This window comes from Gobius niger, assembly GCF_951799975.1.
Source record: "Gobius niger genome assembly, chromosome: 6".
NCBI lineage: Eukaryota > Metazoa > Chordata > Actinopteri > Gobiiformes > Gobiidae > Gobius > Gobius niger.
In genome coordinates this window covers 17,657,716-17,674,870 of record NC_136857.1, presented here as the reverse complement: position 1 = coordinate 17,674,870, position 17,155 = coordinate 17,657,716, and the positions used below count along the sequence as shown (strand labels likewise).

At 38.8% G+C, this 17,155-nt stretch overlaps 1 protein-coding gene and 1 long non-coding RNA gene across 2 annotated transcripts in view; one reads left to right on the top strand and one right to left on the bottom strand.

Moving 5' to 3' along the window:
• The window catches only part of plxnd1 (plexin D1), a 124,696-nt gene that overhangs the window by 62,901 nt on the left and 44,640 nt on the right, over positions 1 to 17,155 (bottom strand). Inside the window, exons 10-12 of the mRNA XM_079557741.1 lie at positions 16,604 to 16,693; positions 16,018 to 16,126; positions 13,754 to 13,911 (exon numbers count right to left, since the gene is read on the bottom strand). Of these exons, the coding sequence (XP_079413867.1) occupies positions 13,754 to 13,911; positions 16,018 to 16,126; positions 16,604 to 16,693 (357 nt within the window). The remainder of the gene's footprint in view (positions 1 to 13,753; positions 13,912 to 16,017; positions 16,127 to 16,603; positions 16,694 to 17,155) is intronic.
• LOC306963980 lies at positions 6,545 to 7,382 on the top strand. Its single transcript, XR_013792940.1, has 3 exons — positions 6,545 to 6,658; positions 6,745 to 6,795; positions 7,273 to 7,382. It is a non-coding gene; the product is annotated as an uncharacterized lncRNA (long non-coding RNA).

Sequence of the window (17,155 nt, the reverse complement as noted above, 5' to 3'; positions counted from 1 at the left end):
CCCAGCTTTGATTAGTTGTCGTTAGCATTAGCATATTGTTACCAGCCATGGCAATTTGCGCGGCGATCAACAATACAATAGTGGACGTTAAAACTAACTCAGCGATTGAATTCTCCAGATTCTGCACTTCAAAATGACATGCAGAATGTCCATATAGACGGAGGTTTAATGTAAATTGTGTTTAACAAACTTGAAGCTAAAAATGCAAAAATGCAAAGTCTCTATCATTTTCTGTCACGGAAATATCAGCTTTTTTCGGTGCTAGATCGGGCCGATAGCCGATATTGTAAAATCCCCAAATATCGGCCCGACATATCGGCCGACAGATATATCGGTCTCTTACAACATGCCTCTAATTACAACATGCACAAACAATAGGTGATGAGGTAAAGAAAAGGCACACAGTTGATGCAGATCCTTTTGATGATCATATAGTTGGATTTAAATACAATAAAATGTATTGATATCAACACAACACTAACACACACTACCGTACTGCAGCAGTATTCATAACACAAAGCCAAAACTAAATAAACAGTGACAAATTGTTCTTGGTGTCGTGATAGATGATAATGGCTTCACTATATTAAGAAAATGTATAATTGGTGTGAAAAGCATTCTAGCCCAGGTACAGTCTCCAAACGTATGTGTAAGTGTGTCTGATGGCACATGCTACAAGTCTTATATTTCTCTCCCAAGGCTGAAGGTAGGTGCAGTTATTTATTATCACCATACATCTCTGCGCTCCTGTTGGGTCTCAGTGGCACTGTAGAGGACTGACATCGACGCGGGCTGCCATGCCGTTCATTTACACCTCACACAAGCCCTGATTTACAGCGCAAACTCCGACGGGCCTCTGGGGAGACCTCACACCGCCAAAACGTGTCAGTAGCAAAACTTCCATCACAAAGAATGGACCTATTAAATGCATTGAAGGAATAAATTATATTCTCAAACCTTCATGCGCGGTGAAGAATGATATGAGCGCAAAAGGCAAAATACACCAATATACAGGGTAATAGCACATGATGAATGTGATGTTTTTGTTTTGACAACAATGGTAATAAAGTGTCAGTCGTCATTGTTATTAGAGTTTTGTGTCATGCGGGGCATTCATGATTTAGTCAGATGATTCAAGAATAAACCAACAAACAATTAGTTAGCCAGGAAAAGGTGCCCAGGGCGTTTTACAAATGTAATATAACTAACTTAGTTCACAGAAAAGGGCTGAAATTCTGCTCAACTGATAACTTTTTTGCTAATAGCTCGCATTTATAGCTTTCAACCATATTTTCACGGATTTTCTTTCCTCTGTTCCAGCAAAGACCAAGTTCAAGCGTTTTGTGAGCTCAGACATATAGGGGCTGAATTTGTTTTATGTCTTTTTTATATAGCAAGCATGAAAGGTGTCCAAAAGTATTTCAAAACCAAATCATATCAAAGTGTACAGATGATTGCCAGATTGACCCCCGAAGCACAAAACAATATTTTTTTTTTTAATGCTGGGATACTCAATGTAACAAGAGATGCATGGATGTACTGGACTGAAAGACTTGAAAATTACTTGCAGTTTTGCATAATTTTGCTGACTTAACCTCCACCAGAAGCTGAACAATACTCCTGGGTTTTCTGCCTTCGCTTTAGGCCATGAACAGAACTAAATTCCATATGTTTCTCCTTCCTTTACTTTTCATTGTGAAAGCGAAGCCATGAGGTCAGCACTTTCATCTTTCAACTCACTTCAATCCAACATCATCTGCCTAATCAAGACGGACGTGAGCACAAAAACAGGAAACACGCCTCCCTGTTCTGTACCCTCATGCACTCTCGATCCATCCCATGTCCAGCTCATTTGCTTTAACTCTTTTAATGCCTTACATCAGTGGTTCTCAAACAGCGGTCTGGGTTCCTCTCTGTTTTCGTCTTGCCCTGGTTTCCTGAAATTAAGTCTTGTTTAGTAATTCAACGTAAATTATCCCTATGAAGAAACAACATTTCCCAAATAAAGTTTACAGATTACAGAATTTGTTTTGGACTAAAATTATTAAACTTGGCAGTTCAGGTATTTTTGTTGGCGTGGTTAGTGGTATAAAAAGTTTGGTAACACTTTATTTTAGCACTCACTTATTAACAGCTAATTAAGTGCTAATTAGTGTACTAATTGATGGTTAATTAGCTCTTAGTTAGTGTTTATAAAGCACTTATTAGTCCTTATTTTGCATGACCTTATTCAACATCTAACTAGCTTCTAACTAACACTTTCACATTTATTAAATCTTAATTACTATTTATTAGAAGGTTATTGGACATTAATGAATGTGTTAATACGCTTCTGGTTATACAGGCCTTATTAGGTGTTAATACTACACAAACAGTTGTTACCTGTTTATTACCTCTCGATAAACAGGGACAAATCCTAAGCAAGAAAACAAATCATACGCCGTCTAATTTATAACCAATTAGCTGTTAATTAATTATTTATAGCTAAGAATATGTTCCCCATTCTGAAGTGATGTTTTGATAATAACTAATTAACTATTAGTTCAACACCAATTAAACCCAAATAGGTCTCTATTCTGAAGTAGACTACTCTTCATACCTAATAAATGCAAAAAATAAAAAACAAACACATTTTTACCAATTAATTACATAAAACACAATCAGAACAAACTATTTTCAGAATTTATTTGTATACACAACAGTATTGTAATTTAAAATGAATGCAATTACTTTGCCTATCCACATGAAACAAAAACTGTAAGAAAAGTTCAACGTCTTCTCGGTCAGCACATATGCATAAATGCTGTCTAGTTGTCCAATAAAGCTGACAATCTTCAAATGTATGCTTGATGTAATGCAACCACTACAGTAAATCAGTAAGGATTATAGTAACCGACAGACAAACACAAATACAATTGTTTCTTGAAAATGCGAAACAATGTTTAAGAATGTAAAATGGGCTCATTTACAAAACATGCCAAATAGTTTTCATATTGATCTAGTTAGACTGGAAATGCCTTTCTAATATCATGCATAAGCATCCCAAGTGGACCACTTTTGTGAAGGTTCCCACGCCAATATGTCCACTCAATCACATCTAAATGGTCTTTCAGCATGGTTTCAGTGCGATTACCTCTAAGTCTCCAGATTGTGGATTTGCAGACCCCCCAAAGTCTTTCCAAATTCTGTGTATGTGCGCCTGTTCGTGGATCAACAAAGTTCTCTTTATGGTTGACAGTGGTGTGAGTGAATCCTTCATCACGGAGAGTGTGGTAAGCCCTCCATCCATCAGAAATTATAGAACTTCCACGACGAACGTGTCTCTTTATTTGAGGTAGAAGATGGTCAGTTGAGCGGCGGGACACAATCTTCAGAATTGGTCTTCTTCTTTCTTCTTTGATTCCAAGTATTCCAAATACCCAGGAATTTCGGCAACTTGCCCGACCTCTGTTGTACTGCAATCCACAGAAGAAAAATAAGGAAGTGATTGACAAGATTTAATCAAATAAAATGTAAAAAATATCTGTTCAACAGGTCACTCATCAATACACAGGTATATTATGCAGTATTGCATCCCACCATCCCATTTGTCTGAGATACAACCTCTAGTACAATTGAGAGCTTTATTACAAATGCATTTCTAGGGGTCACTGAAATGTATACAAGCAGTGAAACTTGATTGACTTGATGATTTTTTGATTTGCTTATTTCAGTAGCCTGTAGTTGGGTTTACAAACCTTTCTTTTATGCCCAAATTTGCTTTCATCAATGAGCACAATTTCTCTTCTCCTTCCTACAATCTGTTTTCCTCTTCTTCTCATCCTTTGCATGGCAGATTTACAAACTTTGCGCAGTACATGTGCAAGTTTGGTCAGAGTTGCAGAGCTGCCAGTAATCCCTTCCTGCAGCATGTCCACTTGTCGAAGGCGAAGGCCTTGTGCAAATCTGTAAAATATATGTAAGTGTTTAAATAATAATAATTAAAAAAAAACATACATAAATATATTGAACTTTTTACATGCCTCGTGTTGGGCTAGGCACACCAATGCTCCATCATGTGAACTCAATTAACAATAATAATAATAATTTGATCACTTCATGATACAAGGGACATTAAATGGCCAATTATGTTTCCTCGTCCCCCCGCCTTTAACATTGTTTGGAGTTTATTGGGAGTCTTTAGATAGCAAACAGTTGGTCTTAACTAGGGTTGAGCTGAATGATAGAATAACCAGAATAATCTCTACATCAAGTCTCAGTCTATGTCCCAGACTGAACCGTGACAAAGGTTGCTTTTTGACAAATGTTGCCCTTGATAACAATTTGGGACGTTGTTTTGGCTGGAAGTCCTTTCAGCTGGCCAATATTAGGCACCTGGATTACACCAGCCTTGACGTCACCATAGACAGGGATTTAAAATTGATAAACAGATCAATGGCGTTCTAAAATCGGGTTTTTATCATCTTTGATCATTCTTTGTCGCGAATGATCCGGCTCTTTTGAACGAGTCTTTACAGTGAACGATTTGAACGGGTTCGCGGAGGTGAACGGCTTTTTTTTTTTTTTCCCTCTTCGGAGGAGAGGCGTCACTTTAGTTGTGCTTTCATTTGAAGCCGTCTGGACTACTGCAACGCACTTTACTCAGGCATTGGCCGTAAAGCACTCTCCCGTTTGCCATTAGTCCAGAACGCTGCGGCACGACTTTTAACAGGGACCAAAAAACGTGAACATATCACCCCAATCCTTGCGTATTCGCACTGGCTATCTGTTAATTTTAGAATTGATTTTAAAAATGTTTGTTTTCAAAGCTTTGAATGGTCTGGCCCCTCACTATATCACAGACCTCATCCAAATTTACCGCCCCCCACGCGCTTTGAGGTCTGAGGGCCAGCTCCAGCTCGTGGTTTCGAAAAGACGTTGTCGGCCCTAAGGTGTGCCCCTCCACATCCGAACAGCCCCCACCGCGGAGTGTTTAAATCTCGTCTTAAGACTCACTTTTATTCTCTGGCTTTTAGCACTGCATAAGTTGTGTGGTCCCCTGTGTCTTATGTATTTATTTAATTGTCTATGGTAAATGGTTTCAATTTATTTAGCGGTTTTATGTCTGTATTCTCAAAATTTACCTGTAAATGAAATGCATCCAAGTTGAAAGTTGGACATGTGATCCGTGAAATATGGAGCCACATCTGATGGACCTGGAGATGGACTTGCCTCTGTGACAAATGTCTCTGCACAACCTAAAAAATGAAAACCAGTTAAGTACTTACTACTTAGAAAAATACAAAAAAAGAAAAATACAATACACTTTTCTTTTACCAAAATGATAAACTATTCCATCAGGCTAAACCACTGTGCCCCACATTCCCCATTGTGCACTGCAACCAAACATAATCGTATCCTTTTTCTACCTCTAAAGGTGTCTTTTATAACACAAAAGATCGCCTGGTGTACTGGTTTTTTTTTTTTTTTTTACTTTGTGCCATGACACATTACCAGTGATAGCATTTGGTCGACAGCATGTTAGCACTAAAGCTAATGCTAACATTTCGTTTTCACAAGCAGTAGCTTCTTTTTATCTGGACTAGCATGAGAATGTGCATTTTACTACTCACTCATACCAACTGACTGTACCATACTGTAGACCAATACTCACCATGCAGCCTCTTTTTTTCCATATGGTGGTTTAAACTTCATAGCATGGAAGCACGATGGACATTTCATTGACCTTCCAAGTAGCCCAAGCTTCATTAACCACCTGGTAAATTTCAAATTTTCTTCTGGGCGGTTCTTAAAAGTTATTTTTCTCAAAAAGTTAATATTGGGCATCTTGTGTAAAAGATACGCGCTGCCTCGACTCCACTGTGCTCATTTAGCTGCTGCTGTTGTTGTTTTGTTTTTTTCTCTCGATGCGGCCTGCTCTTTCTCTCTCCCGCACCAGCTGCCGGTGCTGATTGACATGTAAATCAGCCAATCGATGCCCATCTTACAGTAAGTAGAAAATATAAGACACTGTTTGAGTACAATTTAGTTAATATATTTTTTCAGTAAACTTTATACCCTTTGTTTCCCATTATCAAGAAACAATTAAAATTGTGTCTTTATATTTATTGATTTACCATACAGCCAATCAGCTTAACGCATAGGTACCCGCCTTCTTGAGCGCGATTATCACCCGCACAAATCTAGCTAGCTTCATTCGGCCGATACGTAGCTGAGCAAGTGTAAAGCAAAGAGTTGTGTGAAGAATTACTAAAGTCGAAAAATGGTAAGTTAATCTTTGGTACTAATTATCTTGACACTGTATATGTGGTACTTTTTGTTGTACTAAGCCCAAATCTACATGTAATTTATAAATAACCTGACAGTGGTTCTGGACTGCAAATTAGCTTAGCTTGCTAAATTAAATCGTGGTACTTTGAAACAAAAACAAAACTTGTAAGCTGGGACAATGGAAATTTCAGACAAATTTCTAGTATGAAATTAAAGTTGTTGCTGAACACAATTGATTTGAAGGAAAAATATCAGCATAATCTACAATTACACGAAGTCCTCTGTAACCATTTTTACTGTTTACAGCCTAAAGCTAAAAAGAAGCAGCAGAGCGCCCCCATGGAGCCACCAGTGTCACCCCTGAACTTGACCCAACATGTGCCAGAAGGTAATATTTGTATTATAATTTCTTTTTGTAGTGTGTAAATATTTTAGTTGTGACTTTTCATTATTGTTTTACCATTTATCCTACAGATCGAGAAAGCTTGCCAAGCTGCAGCAGCCAAACTGGAAGTGTGGAATCAGGTTTTACCTATACTATACTTGATACATTTAATGGTTGAACTGAACTAATTAGTTTATGCTAATGTGTGTAATACACAGTGATATCTACTTGTAACAATGATAGCACCAGACATTTGATATGGCTGGTAAAGCCATGGCATATGCTCATGACTTAAAACAGACTTACAATGAGCAAACCCATGTACTGTTTTGATGAACACCAATATCATATACACACATCTTTTGTGCAGTATATCCTGTGGTTGTAATAATACATGTTACCACAAATGACAGCAAGTAGTAAAAAAGTTACAGTACTTTGGCATATAATACCTCGACAGGTAGAGGTAGTTACATTTGTGACCAAAGTCATTCTGTGTCTCAATATTGGTTCTCTATGTTGCAGTTCAACATTCATGCATATTGAAACAAACACAAGTAACATTCAGTTAAGTGTATATATATATTTATTGTTTTTTGTTTTGTATTTTTATTCAGTTTCCAAAATTTCTTTTCTGGAGGCCAAAATTGAGTGGCAAGGGAAAATGATTAAAGATCTCGAGGAAGAGCGGGATTTTCTTCGGCAACAATTAATGGGAGAAAACAAGACAAAACGTAAGAAGCAGGCAGCATCTAATGCATAAAATGTTTATGGTAATTTGCATGATATTAATCTTTCTCCTGACTACAGCTCAACGCAAAGCTACAATAAAAAAAGAAAAGAATTACCTGTCGGACACCGATGTCTCCTCTTCACCAAACATAAGCGAGACTGACAGCGATGGTGCAATCACGAAGAAGAAAAAAATCAAACAGTCTGATGATTCAGATGATGTAGCAGTGCTGGGGCGAACTCACATGAGAGGTACAGAATGAATTGTCATGTTTATTTGAACAATATATTACACAAATGTTCAAATATTTTGAAAACATAATATGTCGAGTACTCTATGCCAATTTTATTTCAAATGTATTTAGTTGGTAATACAGGAGTGATACTACCTACAGATACATGTAAATGTTATATTTTAAGAAACAGATTGTAATGGGTTGGGTCTTGCATTTATTTAATATTATTAAACAGAACTGTCGAACACATCAGGGTAAATTCAGTAATACTGTCATGGAAAATGGCTTCTTATAAATTCAAATTATTTGTTTAAGTTTTAAGTCAAGTTTGTAGTTTTGCAGTTATTCCTAATACAACAATATTTAAAGTGTTATGTGCATAATTTACCAAGTAAATTATTGTGTTGTTTTTTTTCTAAGTCAAAAGGCCTGATGAAGCTGTCCAAAGGTACAAGCAAGTCCTGAAAACGTTCCAGCGGGTCAGGACAATGACGGAAGCCTTCAGGGCAAACAATGTGGACCGCGGCACTATTAAACACACGGCTCCCATCGCAGAGCTCAGCATGGTGGATCCTGACACCTTCAAGACCCTAACATTTGATTCTTCCACTGAAACCCTCATCTCATTTGCGAATAGGTGTGCTAGCAATGTCACAGCAGAGAAAAAGGCAGTTATTGAAAGCTTGAAATCAAAAGGCAAGCTTTTGCCACTGATAGTTAAGTATTAAAACAAGTGATCTATTTGAAAAGTTTGTTCAAAAGTTCAATCACAAGCACATTGTTTTGACTGTGCTTGTGGTGTTACTGTAGTGGTTGCATTACATCAAGCATACATTTGAAGATTGTCAGCTTTTTTGGACAACTAGACAGCATTTATGCATATGTGCTGACCGAGAAGACGTTGAACTTTTCTTACAGTTTTTGTTTCATGTGGATAGGCAAAGTAATTGCATTCATTTTAAATTACAATACTGTTGTGTATACAAATAAATTCTGAAAATAGTTTGTTTTGATTGTGTTTTATGTAATTAATTGGTAAAAATGTGTTTGTTTTTTATTTTTTGCATTTATTAGGTATGAAGAGTAGTCTACTTCAGAATAGAGACCTATTTGGGTTTAATTGGTGTTGAACTAATAGTTAATTAGTTATTATCAAAACATCACTTCAGAATGGGGAACATATTCTTAGCTATAAATAATTAATTAACAGCTAATTGGTTATAAATTAGACGGCGTATGATTTGTTTTCTTGCTTAGGATTTGTCCCTGTTTATCGAGAGGTAATAAACAGGTAACAACTGTTTGTGTAGTATTAACACCTAATAAGGCCTGTATAACCAGAAGCGTATTAACACATTCATTAATGTCCAATAACCTTCTAATAAATAGTAATTAAGATTTAATAAATGTGAAAGTGTTAGTTAAAAGCTAGTTAGATGTTGAATAAGGTCATGCAAAATAAGGACTAATAAGTGCTTTATAAACACTAACTAAGAGCTAATTAACCATCAATTAGTACACTAATTAGCACTTAATTAGCTGTTAATAAGTGAGTGCTAAAATAAAGTGTTACCAAAAGTTTTAATCACAGTTTTACACAATCAAACCAAACAATGTTCCTGTTGGATTGTACCTTTCGATGATATTTGGTTATGCCCACACCTACAGAAGGCAAACATTGGCACTGGGTATTAGAATAAATGTCTTCATTGTCTGAGTCAATGCTGTGTACAGATGGCATTTGTCTAAATTAAGTTTTATGTGTGCCACAGTTGAGACTGTAATGAAATCCTCCTCTGTGGTATTGATATTTTATTACAGCGGCCTTGTGAGTGAGATTGCACATGACAAAACAAGCAATCAAAACTGCACGAGTGTTGCAAACAACTTGATACTTTTACCCGTCAATATTGTCGCATCGGTGAGAAATTGGCATATTTTTGTAAAATAACTCAACTTAAACTATAAAGAAACGCTTTGTGTTAAAGAGAGTATTCTATGACTTTTTTTAGCCTCAAAAAATAGAAGAATAAGAGAAGTTAAAAGCGGCAAAAGCAGCAGTAGTAGCAATTATAGCAGGGGTAGCATAATAATTGCGGTTGAGTCATTTTTTATTAATAAGAAAAGGACTTTATTTGTAAAGCACCTTTCACGGACATGGTCACAATGCGCTTTTTACGAGGGACAATTTACATGCACTCTATACGGTGGTATATGGTGGTGAGAAGCCACAGCTGCCCAGTGGTATGGTACGGCATATGGTATGTTTAGGCCTTGTTCCACAGGCAGGTGCGTATCAGCCTGGTCAACCCAAGCTTTTCCATATAGCGGAGGCCAGGGCCAAACCTGTCTGACCAGGCATACGTTTTGGGACCGGCTTCATGCTGTGGCCAAAGTGCACTGAATCGTACCAACGTGACGTCTACAAACTGCTAGCTGCTGATTGACAAAGGGGGGAGAAAGTGAACAGCCCTCACTAGTCACACGCAGGTCATACAGATTCAATATTTTCACAACATCATACCGCTGTTCTAAAAGGGGATTTTGCCAATATTTGCATATAGCATTAACTGTTTGCGCAACTTAAAGGGACGAATGAGCCCAGACCTATTCACCACAACTGCCTCTAAAATCCTGCACTGTCACTCAAAAAGTTCTTCATTCGGGTCCGAAGTGCCGTCATGCACAAGCTTAATATAGAAGGTGCAGTTACGCGTAAGACCTGAGGTGGCAGTAGTGAGCATAAAATGACCAACTTGCAACTAGTCCCTTTAAACAAGTGTTAGCATAACATTTGCATGTAGCTTACCTTCATAGTTCGTATTTAGCGGTTTATTTTCTGTTTTATTACAGCTTAGCACCTCTGAATGATTCCATAAACCCCATTAGAAGGCAGCGTTTGTCCACATTTGTTGTCATTGCGTCATACAAAACTCTTAAGGACGCCGCCCACAACAAATTTGGGTGTGTGTCGTGGAAACAAAAGTGTCTGCAGGTTAAAGTCGATTATGTGCATGTAGATCGTGGCGTGCGCAGTCGGTGGAATAGTGGCTTTTGTGTGTACAGTGGTAACACCATTTTGATTTTACTACGATACATTGGAGAGATGCTTGATGCCTGGTTGAAGCATGAATGCCTGTAATCCATATTCTCTATGCAGGTTGATGTTAAGGAAATATCAATACAGAGTTTAATGAATATGGATAAATAAGCTAAGGATAAATGATGCAGAAAAACATTCAGCGTCAGATCATCAATTCTAAAATAAGGCAAGTGAATATTTGGTGGTGAGACTGGTTTTCCCTCTAAAAGCCTGGGAACTCCGAGGTTTAACCCTTGTGGATATTCTTAAGAAAAAACAAGACCGTCAAACCGTTGCATCAGTCACAACAGAGAACCACAGCCCTACTCTCCTCTCCCCACATGCCTCCCCTGAGATCCAGTTGATGTGCATGCGTGCGTGCGTGTGTGTGTGTGTGTGTGTGTGTGTGTGTTTGTGTGTGCATGTGTGTGCGTGTGTGTGTGTGTGTGTGTGTGTGAACAAGCCTATGTAACAATGGTGCACCCACGCTTCGCCAAGAGTGAAACTTGAGTCACCGAAGGAGTCCACTGAAGTTAGTCTCTCACAGCGCGTCCCGTTAGTCACAGTTTGCAGACAGCTACAGAGAATTAGGAATAATCATGAACGCTTCAATATGGCCTGTTTGTTGGGACAGATTGGGAGGATCTGTGTGTGTATTTGCGCGTGGATGTTTGTGTATGTGTTTGGGCTGCTTTGTTCTGCTTCGCCTTTTCTCTCAGGTTTTATCTACAGGAAGTTCAAGGCCAACTGGTCTTCATGTGAGCCGTGCTTCCCATGACCGGCTCCCGTGGTGGTGCTGATAGGGTGCACAGTGTTGGCAAAAGACAGTGCAGAGCGCAGGGCTGTGACTAATGAAAAACTAATAAATTTAATCAAAAGTTGGAATAAGGTCCTGAAATGTGTTTTTGCACGGTTCCTTTCCCCAAAAATTCAAGAATAGATAGAAGCTTTTTTCAGAAAGCAAACACAAACTGGAAGCGCTCAATGCATTACTACCACCGTGGGTCAAAATAGTGATCTGGAACACCAACAATTAATCATTAGTTCTCTAATCATTTTCTTTCTGAAAAGTCTGTACATGTTGCTGACAAATTACTGTAAATCGTAATTGAAACCAAATATGATGTAAAATTTTGCATGATTTTCATTATTATTTATGAAAAAATGAAATAAAACTTGCTTTATCAGACAAACAAACCAACCAACATTTGCAAAATCATTTACGAGTTAATGATTCAGAAATATTTCTAACTCATCAGTAGTGGCAGTTTTATTCTCTTGGCACAAGGTTTACTCGGGGCTGGTACACTGAGGTTTGATTTTTCTACTACTGCTGCTAAAACCGTGCACTTATTTTCTCCACTGTATCTCCCTCTGAGGATACCCTCAATGTTACTCTGACCCGTCTGATGTTCCCACAGTCACATCCTGTGTAAAATAAACACTCTTTTTTACCAATGTGGTTTCGGCTTCGTTTTGGCTGCAAATCCACAAACCACTGGTGTTTCTTGTTTGCTTTTTTTCTATGCCATAACAAGCCTTACACATTGAACCAATCCCCTCCGGAGCGTCTGTCCGGGGCAGTAGGTGTTCCCATGCCCTCTTCAGTGACTGCACATCTACTTCGGCTGTGTCCCCCGAGGGCTAAGTGGCTTTAAGTGAGTGTTGGTGTTATTACTGGGCCAATCGTTTTAATGAGAGTCTATTCAGACTGTCCCAGAGCATCTGACACGGGACAGGCTGGGCGCAGGGCACCGCAGCTCCACTCTGACCCCATGATTCACCATTTTACAGCCGGGAAATAGCGCCACAGGCACAAGAGAGAGGCCAGAAAAGCAAATGCCAGCAATCAAAGGTAGAAAGTAACTGGATACCTTTACACACAGAAACATTAGAAACTGCATAGCTGTTCTGTATATGCAGTTTAAATTGACACTTACATGTGCCACTTATAAGAAGAAGTAGATAGAACTCAGTCATACCTACTCAAACACATTAACAAGAGTAAAAAAATGTAAGTAATTGTACTTCTTAGAATATGTTATCACAGTACTTTCTAACTAAGTTTGAGAAATTATGGTGAGTATAAAAACGAACATATCTTCCCTATGAGCGTCAAAAGCCTTGTGTTAACAAACAAAACACATGTAAAGTTTATTTTTTATTTATTTATTTCCATGATACTATATTCTTTGTAATTATCGGAATTTTCATTTTTTTTTTATGTGCTGTCTGTCACATTACATTTGCACTAAATCTTAAATTTGATTTTTAAAACAGCTCAAACAGTTGCTCAGTTTTTAACATTTACTTCAGTAATTCTTTGGGTCATTACTTTTTACTTCATCATGACCAAGACTATTCTTGACTATACTTCAGCACATAATTTGGCTAAACCCACCTCCTGCTAACACCAAGCTATAAAGTTTTCAGCACACAATTTACCAGCACTGTATTTTCCGGACTATAAGTCGCTCCAGAGTATAAGTTTCACCAGCCAAAAAATGCATAATGAAGAAGAAAAAACATATATAAATCGCTCTGGAATATAAGTCCCACCAGCCACCCTGGTGCACCGTTGCAAGCCTCTCCCGGCAGCACGTTGTCTAAGCACCCATTTCCTCTCGCTGTGGCCATCTAGCTTTTAGCCCACGATTAGCTTTTTTTGTTTTCTTCCTAGCAGTAAGAGTAACCTCCGCTTTTCGCCAGTCCCTTACAAGGTTCTCACTCACGCCAAATTTTCTTTCTGCTGCTCGATCACCATTTTCAGATGTATATTTCTCTACTTGAAGCAGATTGTAATCTTCAGAATATGAAATCCTTTTTGGTGGCTTTGTGTTCAGAGTAGCTGATACTGTTATACCAGCCTAGAGCGCCCTCTAGCGAGTGTCAGGATGAAAATAACAAATATGTGAAATTATGTATCGCACCTGAGTATAAGTCGCACCCCCAGCCAAACTATGAATAAAAGTGCGACTTAGTCCGGAAAATACGGTACTCGGATTAAGAAAACTTCTTTCATCAGTGTGAAACAGAGTGTGAATTTACCTTGTAGATTTCTGGAGCGGGGCACTGGTCTGTGATTGGCTGACAGTCATCTCGTGGTTTACAGCTGTTGTCGCACCAGCTGCAGAGGTGGCCCTGGTCCTCTCTGCCCCAGCACTTAGAGCAGTCAGAGCTGCCCACCGCACAGTTGTACACCTCCACTGGTGAGACAGAAACACACTGTTAACAGGAACAATTACTGTAACACAGACATTATTTACAGCTAATTTGCCTTGTCTGGCTTGATTGGGCCACTTTCATATTAGTACCATATGTGCAATGCGCTCCAAGAAACAGGCATAAGCATTTTTAGAGGATGATATATTCACGGCTATAAAAACACACTTGGAAAAAAAACAGCGGAGGAGAACAAAGCCCGCTCCAAACAGATGATTATGTTCATGTTCCAATGCGCCTCCCAGAGAGAAATCCCATTCGTATCGCCACATGTGCATCTGTGCGTGCATTCGCAAGCTCTATTCAAAATCTTAGCGCCTGCATGCTAGTGATAAAAAAATAAAAATGTCGCTTTAAATTTTTGATGACTCCGCATGTTAGGGAAGTGAGTTGTGTCAAGTTAAGAGCTGGCTAGGTCTCCTGTTAGCCAGTCGCATGCTGCTTGCTGTTCAAAAAAACATCTGGGATTGGGATAGGCTCCGGCTTCGAGCTGGCTTGTTTTATTGCCTCTACGCACAACAAGCCAAAGCAAACAAAACGCATGCCGCTTTGTATTATGTAGTCATGGAGCTTACATTGTATTTTTCAACAAAAGGTGATGATAAAGCTTGTAAAGATCATCCATAACACCTCAAATTGCAGTGCTATGTGTCTGCTATAATCCTTTGGTACAATTATAAAGCGCTGCTGCATACTATTATGTTAAATGACTACTTTGCAGGGAATTATGTGTCTATTACATGAGTATTTATTATTGTGGGTGAAAGCACCGTTTGTCCTCCTCTTTATTTTTCGACAGCCTTAATCAAATTGAAAATATTCATGCTTAGGTGCAGTGCAATTTGGGAGCACCAGAGGCAGCCGACGTCAGAATTGTGTTTAATATGGGAATAGGCAAATGCAGGGAACCGGTGAAGCATGACTACAATAATTGTGTTCTTTTTTTTTTCACCTGTCAAAAAACCCACTATGATTCAGTGATCTTTAAACGATGGAGAGGGACTCAATGGTGGCACATGGGCTTCTTCTGGTGGTAACAGTAAAAATGTATAAAGAGCAGCATAAGGAGCTCCCAATTTACATTTAGTCACACCATATCTTCTCATGGTAGTTGTATTCAGACAGACTACATTTCTTGGTTTATGGCTTTGCCCAGCTTCAGTCCCCGATCCAGTCTGATTTTCTTAAGAGTTTGCTCTGGTTCAATTCTGGGTTTAGTCTTACTTAGCGGCATGTCTTAGTCTTAATTTAGCATCGCGCATGATCTTGACACTGTCCCGAATCACACTTCTTTAATTCACTCTTTGATAATGCTGATAAGAGCTGGAGATGTGAAGAGTTACGTGTCAGGTCTGAGGAGATGGGAGCTCCTTCACAGTAAAGCGGTTCTATTTACTGTGAGAACTATATTTTCCAGACTATAAGTCGCTCTTAAGTATAGTCGCACTAGCCAAATAATGCATAATGAAGAAGAAAAAAAACATATATAAGTCGCTCTGGAGTATAAGTCGCACCAGCCTTGGCAACTACCTGGGCATGGAGGCATAAATGCACCGTTTACAAGCCTCTCCCGGCAGCATGTTGTTCAAGCTCTCATTTGAAAACTTGGTCCTCTAGCTGTGGCCATCGAGCTTTTAGCTCGCGATTATTTTTCTTTCTTCATAGCAGTAAGAGCAACCTATTTTCGTCAGTCCCTCAAAGGTTTCTCCCTCACTCCAAACTTTCTTTCTGCTGCTCGATTACCGTTTTTTAACTCTTCAGTGGTACAGGGGTAGCAGATGCTGGTACACAAGCCAAGAGCGTCCTCTAGCGGCTGTCAGTGTGAAAATAACAAACATGTGGAATGATATATTTCTATATATAAGTCGCACCTGAGTATAAGTCGCACCCCAGCCTAACAATTAAAAAGTGTGTAGTCCAGGAAATACAGTAATGTTTCCTGATTTCCTTGCTTTATACTGTACCTATGTTGGTAAAGATTTGGTTAAAGGAAAACATTTCTTGTGTTAAAATCACTCAAGCAAAGACGAAAAAAAATGCTGTCTTTTTTTTTTCCACCTGTCTCCACATCCGCTGGTGGGATGGCTTACCTTTCATTGGCTCGAGCATGTCTATAAAGATATCTTGCCCGGGACGATCAAAGTCACCGACTCTCCGCAGATTCAGGTGGTAAACTTGAGTCCTTTGGTGAGTGGACAGCTATGGGGATATAAATGGAACAATAAAAACAATGGTCGACATGTCTGTTATCTTTGTGTGCGTGAGACACAAATTTAGCTCTGCATGCATTAAGTCCCTCATGCTGTCTCTGGTGATAATAATAGTCTATTTTAATCAGGGGTTTAAAGTAAAACAAGTTAAAAACAGGCTATGGAGCCAACAAACCAAAAATAGTTTTCTTATAACTGAATAATACTATTATATGTGTGAACACAAAAGGCGCATGTCAATGAAGAGAGAAAATATCTTGTGACAAAGCCCTGCCTCATGTAGTTTTTGTTCTGCCACTATGAATGTACTTGTAATGTTACTTTTTTTCATCTGCTTGACTAAAATTGAACTGACTTGATGATGCGCCGACTGGAGGGAACAACATGTGGCAGTCCCCAGCCTAAACACATGTGCTTGGTATGGTGAAGGGGGGGAAGCCAGATAGGATGAAAAGACTGCACTCACTGTAACTCCACTGCACTTGACAGCCGAACTGTTCACCCAGGTGGCTTCATAACGCTGATCTGTCCCGAAGTCACACTCCAGCTGTTCGCCCTGTTAAATACAACAACCATGGTGAGACTACCAATTGTAGAGCATTCAAAACTGCACCATACAGAGGAAGTAAAGCCATGGAAATGCAAAAATGCTCCCATAATGGACTAACACTGGCCGCAAGGGAACGTTTTGTCTCGAAAGAATGTAACAAACAAGAAAATGGGAATTTATAATGATTTGTACGTTGGTACAGACCAAAATGCGATGGCAAGACAGCCAGTGAGACAGCAGATGTTGAGGGTGAAAAAACAGAACCCCCACCATTTACCCAAAGATAAAAGCTTCTTGAAAAAAAGTGTCAAAAACAAGGATGAAAATGCAAAAGAAGTGCGATAAAAATGTGACGAAAAAGCAATGAACGAGTGAAAACATGTGTGACGAAAACGCAGCAACAAAAAAAACACAAAGGAGCAAGAAATGTACAACAAAAACGTAAGAAAACCCAAGAAATAAAGTGAC